The sequence below is a fragment of the Pelophylax lessonae genome (genome assembly GCF_965119305.1).
Source record: "Pelophylax lessonae genome assembly, chromosome: 5".
Taxonomy (NCBI): Eukaryota; Metazoa; Chordata; class Amphibia; order Anura; family Ranidae; genus Pelophylax; species Pelophylax lessonae.
This window is the reverse complement of record NC_138772.1, coordinates 54,912,577-54,924,684: the sequence shown is the minus strand read 5'-3', so window position 1 is coordinate 54,924,684 and position 12,108 is coordinate 54,912,577. Positions and strand designations below refer to the sequence as shown.

Genomic DNA, 12,108 nt, shown 5'->3' with positions numbered 1-12,108 from the left:
GCTTATAATGAAGCTCACCTGTAGGTACAAGGAATATCTCCTAAACGTGCACCAAGATATTTACTACTTCTGCAGCCAGTGATGTCCCCGGCACATACTGGGGGACTGCCGTCCCTTCAGAGTGCTGTACCATGATTGTGGCTCCAGTACGCATGAGTGGAAGTGATGTCATCGAAACTCAACCATTTAAACAGCTGAGCCCACAAACACTGAAGGAAGACTGGGTGCAGAAGGAAGCCCCATCAGTGGTGACAGCACGTCACTGGAGGGCTTCATTTTAAGGCAAGTCTTTCATAATCTGCCAGCACATTATGCCCTTAACTTGTAGGGGGAAGTTTTTTTTTCCTTCAGATTTTATCACCATATTAAACTGGTTGTAAACCCCCCTTTATAACTTGTACCTAAAGGTACTGTAAATATCTCCTAAACTTGCACCTTTTAGGAGATATTTACATTGCATGCAGCCCATGATGTTATCGGGGCATGAGCTCTGAAGAAACGGCCACCCATGCCATTTCTATAGCACTAAATATAGTGTATCACCCCGTGCCTAGGTACAAATTATGTGACAAATAAAACTGTGTGACAACAAATTTTGTGATATTGCAGCAGCAGCTATAGGAAAGGGGAGGTTAAACAAAAAATAGTCGAAAGGGACTATCTACAGCGCTTGCTGATGGCCTGAGGCCCCGTTCACATTGCCGCGATCCGACTTGGGGGGGCGACCTCCGAGGTCGCGGTGCGAGCAGCGCGCCGCGACCTCGGAGCGGCCGCCACGGACTTCATAACATTGAAGTCTATGGCGGTCGCCTCCGGGTCGCCCCAAAGAAGCTCCGGACCCTTTTTCTAAGTCGGAGCGACTTGTGTCGCTCCTATTAGAACGGGTCCGCAGCTTCCCTATGGAAGGCGACCTGTGAGGCGACCAGGTCGCCTCACAGGTCGCCTTAGTGTGAACGGGGACTAAATGTGACAAATAAATGTATAATATATAAATATATAAATAAATAGATACTAGTGGTAAATAGATTATAAACTATTAGTAAATTCCAGTGCAGTAAAGGACATCAAGGTTAAACTGTGACAATAATATTAATAATTAGATAAATAATTAGCCAATAGTGCAAAGTTTTTAAATAAAGTCCATCAAGGTGACAAGAAAAAGTCTTTTTCAAAATCTAAATCAAAGTGCAGGTGCTTTGGTGCTCAAAACATCCGAGGTTCGTGACTTTTCGTGGTAGAGTAGCGAGCGGAGTGTTCCGGCTTGCGTTCCAATCAAAGGTGATAACGTCACAAGAAGTGACGAAACGCGTCAGTTATTGGAACGCACGTCGTGACGCACCGTGCATTGGAACGCAAGCCGGAACACTCCGCTCGCTACTCTGCATGTCCGCGGCTGTACGTCATTTGGAGTTACTTTTGCTATGTTTTTACCCCTATGCGGGAAATACCTTGGAGCATTTCCTTTTTTACATAAACCTGGCCCTATACCCCGAGGAGTGGAGAACAGGTGAGGAGGAATCCAACAATCACCCCCACTAGGAGTACACAGGGAACTCAGTACCTTCGGACTGGCAGGCCCACAAGCGAGTATGGTCTTAGTGCTATACAGCACATAAGACCCAATACCTCTGGTAAGTGATTCACCTTTACCACATTCACTGGAAAAGGAACCCACACCACGAAAAGTCACGAACCTTGGATGTTTTGAGCACAAAAGCGCCTGCACTTTGATTTAGATTTTGAAAAGGATTTTTTCTTGTCACCTTGGACTTCATTTAAAAAGTTTGCACTATTGGCTAATTATTTATCTAATTATTAATATTATTGTCACCATTTAACTTTGATGTCCTTTACTGCACTAGAATTTACTAATAGTTTATAATCTATTTATGACTAGTATCTATTTATTTATATATTATACATTTATTTGTCACATTTAGGCCATCAGCAAGCGCTGTAGATAGTCCCTTTCGACTATTTTTTGTTTAACATTATGCATTTACTTTGCAGGGAAGAAAAAAAAAAAACGGAAGACTTAACTTCCTTTTTTAAGACAGAGACAACAAAACACCATAAGGCTAGGTTTTTTTACTGCACCGGGTGACTCCTGCCTCCTTGTGACATCGTCGGCCCAGCATGCCCCGGGCATTTTTTTTTCCTCTTTTCGGGTCGGCAGTGGCAGCGGGCATCTTGGTTGACGGTAGATTTACTTTGGGGGGCATTGTATTTTTTTAAGTAAAGGAATTGTCAAAAACTGCCAACTTACACTACAGCTTTTTTTTTTTTTGGTGAATGAGTAGGAGTATTAAATACCCCATACTCATTCACATGGGGGGCAGGATCTGGGGGCCCCTTGTAAAGGGGGCATCCAGATTCCGATAAGACCCCCCACAACCACAGACCAGGGTTGTGGGGAAAAGGGCCCTTGTCCCCAACAACATGGTATGGTATGCATTGAGAGGGGGGACCCCATGCCGTTTTTTTTTCCCTGATTTTTTTTTTATTGGCGGCAATTTACTTTTATTTGTTTACAATCAGCTCTCCACGGGGAACCCCGCTGACGGCTGATGACTCATCGGTTAAGGACGCGGCGTCTTGTTTAATTGTCTTTATCTTCGACTATGTAATCCAAGGGCCTGCTTGATTAACCACTTCAATACAGGGCACTTTCACCACCTTCCTTCCCAGGCCAATCTTCAGCTTTTAGCGCTGTCACACTTTGAATGACAATTGCGTGGTCATGCAACACTGTACCCAAATAAAATTGCTATTTTTTTCACACAAATAGTGCTTTCTTTTGGTGATATTTAATTGCCACTGGGTTTTTTATTTTTTGCCAAAAAATAAAAGACCCAAAATTTTGGAAAAAAAAGTTTTTCTTACTTTCGGTCAGTAAATTTTGTAATAAGTAATTTTTCTCCTTTGCTGATGTGTGCAGATGAGGCGGCACTGATGGGCACTGATGAGGCGGCACTTTTGGGCACTAATATGCCGCACTGATGGGCACTGATAGGTGGCACTAATAAGCGACACTGGTGAGCACTGATAGGTGGCACTAATATGCAACACTGGTGAGCACTGATAGGCGGTACTTATGGGCAATGTAGAGGAGGCATTGATGGGCACTGAAAGGCAGCACTGGCATCAATGATGGGCACTGATTGGTGTCACTGATGGGCACTGCTGGGGCTGCACTGATTACCTGTACAGGTCTGCCCTGTGTCAGTGTGAGGCAAGGAGAGCCAATAAAACAGCACTTCCATGTTTATGTGACCGGCTGTGATTGGACACAGCCGATCACATAGGTAAAGAGCCGTGTCATTGGCCCTTTACCGAGCTTGGGGTAGCAATGTGTCCCAGGAACACAGCGCGACCGCGATAGTCACGTGCCCCCGTGGGTGCGAGAGCGGTGACACTGGGGGAAGTCCTATGAAGTAGTCCCAAAAATATACGGCGGGTGTTGGTAAAAAAAAAAATTTGAAGTGTTTAGGTTGGACCTCATGTTATATGGTTTTGGTAAATTATGCAAGAAAATTGTATAATGAATGGCCAGCCTTAGACCCTGCCAGGTTCTTCTGAATGACTCTCAAATCTCCAATGTGCTCAGGAAATTTTGGAATGCAGGGAGGCAGATTAAAGTGGTACATGCAGCCTCTCTGTAAGGATATTCAGCCTCTCTGTTCAGACGGATCACTAACAAAATCTCAAATAACACAAAAAGCAAGGGAGTTTATAATAATCAGTGCAATAAACATACCAGAGTAGTGTCAATGTCTCCGGGAGACAAGCTAATTTCATCTGGTGAAGTGACGGAGGAGCGCGTGGTGCGTGGGGTGCGAGGAGAAGGCAGCGTGTCCCAGGCATTGTACCCGCTGGGTGGCGGTGTTGGCATCTGAACACCAGATCGTTGGCAACAGCTCTCTGGACTGGTCATCCAGTCTTCAAGTAACTTCTCCCGATCCCAATCTATAACAGAACCAAAAAACAATGATAAATTTGCATCCTAAAATCCATGGCACGTATGGGTCATTGCTGGGCGTAAAGAACAAGGATAATCCAGCAATTATTTACTTGAAACTTCGGTATATTAGAAGTGAGTACACACAGTGTGGTTGATTTACTAAAACTGAAGAGTGCAAAAACTGGTGCTGCTCTGCATAGAAACCAATCAGCTTCTGTTTTTTTTTGTCAAAGCCATAAGTGATTATAAAGGTTGGTTATACTTACCTGCGCTGTTTTGCACAGAGCAGCCCTAATCCTCCGCCGGCAGTCCTGGCTCCTTTCCCCTGCCGAGTGCACCCTATAGCAAGCCTCGTCGTCCGGCAGGGGATCTATTTGCGGAGGGTGAGCGAGGCGTGTAGCAGGGGCGATGTGATAAATACTCCGGGCACACACAGGAGCTGCAGAGCTAAGCGGCCATTACGTCCGGCGGTCGCCACGCCCCTCCCTCCAGTTTTTCTTACTCAATCCTCCGCTCCCACAGGCTCCCTCCAGGCTGCAATACCACTCCCTGCAGTCTTTCCCCCCCTATGCTCCAGCAGTTGGATGCCTTTGACATCATCAAGACCAACACAGAGCCCATAGCCTTGCATTGCACCTGAGGACACAGAGGGACAGTCCACTGACAGAGCATAAGGGAGTAAAGGAGGATACCCGCTGTCGGTGGAGTGAAGGACCTGGTAAGTAAAACTAAATTTTTGTGCCCTCTAGACCTGAGGCCTGGTTCACACCTCGATTTAACATGGTTGCCTGTGAGTCACGCTCACAACTAAGCATTTTTACCTGATGCGTTTTTTGGAAATTGTCAGGGACTTTTTTGCCCACAAGAAAACGATAAGAGAAGGGCGCAACGACCTTGTGCATTACCACTAAAAATTTTATCGAAATCAAAGAAGGGTAGCGTACAATATACTCACAAACATAGGATATGTACAAGCATGTAGGAAATGGGAACCGCTCGCTTCAAGAACACTTATTATTGAAAGTAAAAGAAAATCCCAAATTTTGGGTTGACATTAGATTGCTAAAAGAGGGGAAACCTTCCAATGGGGACACTAGTTCTAGTGACCTGAGGGTCCCCAAGGAATTCCCTTAATTTGCAGGGATTTCCTTTTGCTTCCGGTTTTGGCTATGGGAAGTCAAGGGAAATCTCCCCAAAGGGACACAGATAGCAAAAATAAAAAATCTGACAGGGGTTATAACCCTCCCTCCAAAATGAAAAAATAAGTTTTGCTTATATTTCTACTTTAAAGGAGTATAGCCAAAGCTATTTTGGCTGTACTTCTGATATGGATCACAGAAGAGCAGTTCTGCACTCCTGTGACCCATTTTCAGGCTAGAGTGGGCTAAAGCCCGCTGTCAGCTGACATCACAGAGCCGGTCCAGGCTGGGGAAAGATTGCAACCACATGGTTGTTGTTTGCCAAGAAAGCCAAGACCGGAAGCTGGCTCAGCCTCCCAGAGAGCCTGAGCCAGCCACTCCCGCCTCCTCCACAGCTCAACGCTCCTGTGAGGGTGGGAGGGGCAGAGCACAGAGCCGCTGAGAGCCTGAGGCGGCCCCTACCACCCCCTCCACAGCTCAGAGCTCCAGTAAACGTGGGAGGGGAAGAGCAGAGCGCCACTGAGAGCCTAAACCAGCCGCTCCCACCCTCTCCACAGCTGAGCATTTCAGCACGCATGCAGGCACGGGGGGGGGGGGGGGGTTGGTTGGGACAGAGCAGAGCAGAGAGCCAGTGACTGACAGTCCCCAACTCACGGAATACAGAGAACTGAGCAACTTGCAGTGTTTGATCGCTCAGTTGTCAGTCTTATGCCCCATACACACGTGCAGATTATCTGCAGACTTTTGTCTGCAGACTTACCTTTTCTATGTAGTGCAAGGGCCTGCCGGATTGCATACAAATTGAAAGTGTTTAGGTTTGACCTCATATTATATGGTTTTGGTAAGTCTGCAGACAAAAGTCTGCAGATAATCTGCACGTGTGTATGGGGCATCAGAGTTGGCGGGGGACAGATGCATCGGACCAATGCTGCATCCACCTGGGTGTATATAATTTTTTATCTAAATCCTGAACCTCTCTTAAGTGAAATATCCCCATGATTCCGGGTATGGGGAAGCTTATGACTGTCCTGTTGGTCCCAGGAGGCAGCTGTCACCTGAATGGCAAATTGCCAGACCAGAGAACTGTAGCCAAGAGTAAAGGGTCCTCTGCTCTGTGTAAAGCTCCAACCAGACTGACTTAGCTTACATATGGCTTTGATTCCCTTTGCTCTGGGGGGTGAACAGAGCAGCAGGAGAAATAGTTGGAAAGTAAGTATGGGGGACACCTTTTGCAAGGGGGTGACCACTGTGACTCCATTTTGCTTCTCAAACCTGCACTTTCCCAGAGATGTTCCGGCTCGATATCCATCCTGCCCTATAAAGTTTTTCTGTCCATTCCCCCTCTCTGGATAATTAGCCTTTCGCCATGTAAATTAAACGGCGTCGTCTGCCAAGATATGACAATAAAATAATCAAGAATGAACAAGACTTGACTTCGTTTGGCACGGCGCTTGACACGTAACGCCATCTGCTAGCGATGTGAAGTCTCCAAAGACAGATGGGCTAGAGGCTGCCAGCAGCCATTACAAATCCTTATTAATAACATTTATCAACATTGACTAATAATCATTACACATTTCTCAATGACAGCCTAAATAGAAATCCTAATAACGGCAATTAATATAATACTGCTCATTTCCAAGAGAGCTGGGAACGGGCGCTCCGAGGCAATCACAAAAACCGTGTTTTCAGTAAACTCCTATTATCTCATTTCTTAAGAATAAGACCCCCGACCTGTCAAAGTGCCGCTCGGAGATCAATTCAAGGCAGCTGCTCATAATTTTATGCATCTTACAAAGAGCAAGAACCTACTAGGCTGTAATAAATATCAAGATCTCTTGATTACCAAGTAAAATACATTTCTTGAGATAAAGTCATGCTTAAGATATCAAAATACGATCTAGATCAGGGTTTCTCAACCAGGGTTCCATGGAACTCTAGGGTTCCTCCTGAGGTTGCTAGGGGTTCCTTGAGAAATGGGCAATTTCTGCCTCTCAGATAAGTTCCCAATGACACCATTGTTCCTTTTAGCTGTCTGTAATGGGGTAATTCTTCCCAATAATGACAAGAGTAAGGAGCATTCTTCCCACTGACTGTCACACTAATGTATCAGGAGTTGTAGATTTTTAATTTTTAGCAGGGGTTTCCCAGAGACCAGAAATTTATTTCAAGGGTTCCTGTGTTGAAAAGGTTGAGAAAGGCTGATCTAGAGAATACCAGAAATAGTTTTCTTTGCATCTTACAAGAACCCCGAATTTGATTGTCTGTATTTTATTGTACAAATATTGGCACAATTAGATTGGCCCAGTGGAGAAAAGATGTTATTTAACCAGTCCTGGACTTTGGGCATATGAGATACTCTTAAAAATCTTGAAAAAGTTCTTGATCTCTTACGCCCTGCCCCCACTGCTGCACCCCACCCCCTACTGCTGAGGATTCCCAATAACCATTTTGACTGCTGGGACTTTTTTTTGGAAGAAGCAAGAAGTGAAGTGGTTGGTGGAAGTGCAGCTTCCATTCAGAGGGAAAATTTACCATGGGTAGAGAAAAAAAAAAAAGGAAGGGGGAGGGAGGTGTTGGGTCAGTTGGGGGGGGGGGGGGAGGGATAAGATGTTGTGACCTGCCACTTATTCACAAAAATTGGGATCCAGATGTGAAGTGTAACATCCCAAGGCGGTCCATCTCTGATCCGATACAAGAAAACGAGAAATGCCTTGAACTACATGTAGGCCTAGTCTTTCAAAGCACTTGTTGGGTATCTACAGAAATATTTGAGTTTGCAACTAAGGGAAACTGGCAGCGAAGCCTAACAGTACCGGTTCACACATATGCAATGCGGGAACCCTGCGAATCCACTGTGGGTTCCCGCATCGCTGTCAAATCGCAGGCAGTTCACACTGCCATGTGGGAATCGCTGGCGGTGTCAATACAAAGTTAACGACATCCCCAGATCAGAGTGAACGGTCAGCTCGGACATGAATCGGATTACATAGGTGTGAACAACCATGCGATCTGATTCTGCTGCGGACCCAAAAAAGGGTCCTGTGTGAGTCATGTCCGAATCCGATGCAAATTCAGCCATACAATCTGTACGGATGAACTTGCATGGCACCGACATCGCATGTGATTTCAGAGCAGTGCGATCCGAATCACATGCGATATCTGTCATCGCTATAGTGTGAACCGGGGCTTCACATTCGGTTTCCTACTGCGCATGCGTGAGTCACACTGCGCTTTTTTGAATGGCCCTTCATCACACACAGGTCCCAGAAGACACCGGATGAGAAGGAACAGAGGCTGATCCAAATAGGGAGATGACATACCTGGAAAATCACAAGTGTATGTTAAGTGTATTAAGTGTGCAGGGTCCTAGCCTCTTAAAAAAAAAAAAAAATTAACAGTGACCTTTAATATAAGGACACTTAAAGAGGTTGTAAACCTCCAAATTTTTTTTAAAAAAAAAACACCTGAAAGAAAAACACATAATGAGCTAGCATGCATCCGGCCATCTGATTGGCTGAAGCTGCGATGACGTCACTCCCACGCATGCCCGCGGGAGCCGACGGTAACGGCGCAGGGCTCTGAAGGAACGGCACGAGCGGCTGTTCCTTCAGAGCGCATGCACCAGTGATGTCACTGGCTGCATGCAAAGTAAATATCTCCTAAACGGTGCATGTTTAGGAGATATTTACAGTACCTATAGGTAAGCTTTAATATAGGCTTACCTATAGGTACAAGTTGCAGAGGGTTTATTTCCTCTTTAGGGACGCTTCCCTTACACACTGGTCCCAGAGGACAGCGGGTGGGAAGGAACAGGGGCCGATCCAAATAGGGAGAAGACATACCTGAAAAATCACAAAAAAGGTACAAAACGCAAAAAAAAAAAAAAAAAGATGTCCAAAAAGAGGAGGGCTCAATTGGTTTAGACCTAGTTCTATTTTAGCCTAGAACTCAGGTTCAAATCTGATTGTACATCAAACACCCCCCTCTCCCCAGACTGACAATGTGGCTGTCCAAAGGTGCCCCCTGTGCTCCTTCATCCAGAGTGGGGGCACTCTAATACAGGAAGTGTCTTATGGCGCTTTTCCACTGCATGGAACCGAACGGTTCGGCTCGCTTTTGTGCTTTTCCACTGCTGGTACCGCATAGTATGGTGTAGGAACGGTACGGTACGGCGGCGCTTTTCCACTGCATGGAACCAAACGGTACGGCTCTCAAAACCAGTACCACCTCGATTGTGGTTCTAAGAGGTACCATACCCGGTACCATATCCCACAATCCTTTGCATGCAGTCACTACTAGCCACTGATTGGTCAGAGAATCCCACCCACCCCATTATTATCCCACCCAATTAACTTTAGTACTACTTTAGTGGAAAAGCAAACCATACCGTACCGTACCGAACCGTTCCAACACCGTACCATGCAGTACCAGCAGTGGAAAAGCAAACCGGGCCAAGCAGGCCCAAGTAGAGTCGAGCCGGTACTTGCAGTGGAAAAGTGCCAATATTGGCCAGGTCACCAGGGGAAAACAGAGGAGAAAAAAGCCCCCCCCAAAAAAAAGAAAAAACAAATGCAGCCATCACATATAATGATTAGTAAGATTTTTCGTTTTGGGTTTAATACCCCTTTAAGTACAAATGGAATTTCATGTATTTCTTCATAGAGAGTGCTATGAAGAGGCAGAACAGGAAGCAGACTAAGTCGGGCCTCATTTCCTGATACAGGCCAAACAATTCCTGGAACATTTTTATTTTTTCTTTCAAACAGAACATCAAAAAACCACAAAGCAGACACAGATAAACAGCTTATCGCTTTGCATATTCATGACGGGATTGGGTGCCGTGTCTGGAGTTCTCCTGTAATTATATGTGCAAATCTCCTACCAAAATGATTTACAAACTGCTCATTACACTGTACAGAGTGGATTTGTTGTTATTCTTTCAAGTTAAATATACCCTACAGAAAGTGCAAATTAGCTACATCTCACGCCCAAGGTATTACCGCTCACCTAATTGTTTCTATTTTGGAGATTAATTAGTTTTCTCTTCAGACGAACTACGTTTGCAGGCGAGTCATAAATTATCGCAGACACCAGAGCGCCGTTCTCTCCAGAAAAGATGGATTCCTGCGGTGTCGGAATATAAACGGTACCCAGAGTAACCTTCTCAGCACTGCAGATCGCGGCTATTTATCAGCCAACCAAGCCGGTGGTTACAATGAGCGCGTCTGCCCGGCTCGTATATTTATGTTTAACCACGGCCCGGAGAACCACAATGCCATCAGCTTTGTGCAGAGGGAAATTTATAGGAGATATTTTATTTTTTATCTTTAGGGAAATACAGAGAGCAGGTATGCCATCGCTACAACTGCCAACTATCTGCAATAGGAGAAAGATGCTTTTTAGCACAAAATACATTACCAAAAGTATTGGGACGCCTTCCTTTACACCAGCCTTTTTCAACCAGGTTGCCCAGGTACCCTGGGGCGCCTTGAAGTTTCTTCAGAGGTGCCTTGGCAAAATGCCTAAAAATTGCCCAAAAATCATATACAAGCCAGCAGGTAGATCAAGCCTTACTTTTACATAAAACCACACGCTTTCATTATGCACCATTACAACCTTCTACCCGCCGGCATCCTAACAACCAATGACATAAGCAGGTGAGAAGATGGATTTTGGTTGTCTGCATGGCATTCTTTTTTAAATTTTCTCCCCGGTTCCTCTCTGTCAGCGCTGGGATCACATTAGTGATTGAGAAAAACTGAGGGAGAAGAGAAACATTGGAATACTAGTCAGTACCAGTGTGTCGAAGTGTATTTGATTTGGAAGAAGAAATCGCCTCCAACATTGGGCATCCTACGTGTGTGGATGTTGATGCATTATATAAAATTATTAAAAAAGAAAAGCTTTACATTTTAGAATGGGGTGCCTTGAGACTGTCTATAATTTTGGAGGGTGCATCGAAGCTGTTCATAATTTTGGAAGGGGCCTCGTGGCTATCCATAATTTTAAAGGGTGCCTTGACAGAAAAAAGGTTGAAAACACTGCTTTACACACACACACACACACAAACAAACTTTAAAGTGGATGTAAACCCCAAGTGTACAATATTAGCCAGGTCTAGTAGTCCTGGAAATGGGGATTTAAAATGTGCATACAACAAAATCAAACCAAAACAAAATAAAATAAAAAAAATATATATACATTTATTAATAATACAAAAATATAAAAATGCCAGACAGTGTATACATGTTACAGTAGATTCATATGATACATATCATCTAGTTGGTGGATCGACGCGTTTCGCTCAAAACAGTTGAGCTTCTTTAGGATCCAAACATACAGAAAACCCTTAGTGTAATATTGCTCAACCAATATTATGAAAAGTGGATAACATCTTGAATTCTAAAAAGGAAATAGCTGTATAAAATAGAAATAAAACTAAGGAAAGAACCTCCGTGGAGAAAGGAACCAATCCTAGATATCAGAGCAGGGGATGCAATATACAGGGAAGAGCGCCCCAGACAGGGTCCCCTGATCCAAGATATATATATATTACACACACACACATACATACATACATGGAACAAAAGGCCAGATCCATCAAATAGAAGTGCCCAGGAGCAAAGCCTCCAGAGCAGTAGACAAGTTAGACCTGGTGTACAGCCAGAGAAAACATATGGTCAATGGATGTAAACCCTCTTCTATACCCAGTGAAGTGAATAGCCTCAGATGATATACAGAGATGAAACAAATCTCCCTACATAAGTTTTACTTGTTTATCTGCAGTCTTTCCCTTTCTACTTTCTTTGGAAAGTGCACATCATGTCACAAATCTTTCTTTCTGTTCTAGCACTAGGTGTAGAGTCCAGGCTTACACTGTGTAAGAGCTGATTGGAGGAAAGGCACCTCCCCCCCCCCTTCCACATAGGCAGAGGAACGAAGGAACATGCAGAGCTGTAGTCCGAATAGACAAACGCTCTGCTAATCTACCTCTGAACTCCTTCC

General features: G+C 44.7%; 2 protein-coding genes across 2 annotated transcripts in view; one reads left to right on the top strand and one right to left on the bottom strand.

Annotated features, from left to right (window-relative positions):
• Window positions 1-12,108, top strand: part of KRIT1 (KRIT1 ankyrin repeat containing) — a 352,560-nt gene that overhangs the window by 44,764 nt on the left and 295,688 nt on the right. The window lies entirely within an intron of this gene.
• The window catches only part of ANKIB1 (ankyrin repeat and IBR domain containing 1), a 218,212-nt gene that overhangs the window by 107,016 nt on the left and 99,088 nt on the right, over window positions 1-12,108 (bottom strand). Inside the window, exon 5 of the mRNA XM_082257819.1 lies at window positions 3,758-3,966. Within this exon, the coding sequence (XP_082113945.1) occupies window positions 3,758-3,966 (209 nt within the window). The remainder of the gene's footprint in view (window positions 1-3,757; window positions 3,967-12,108) is intronic.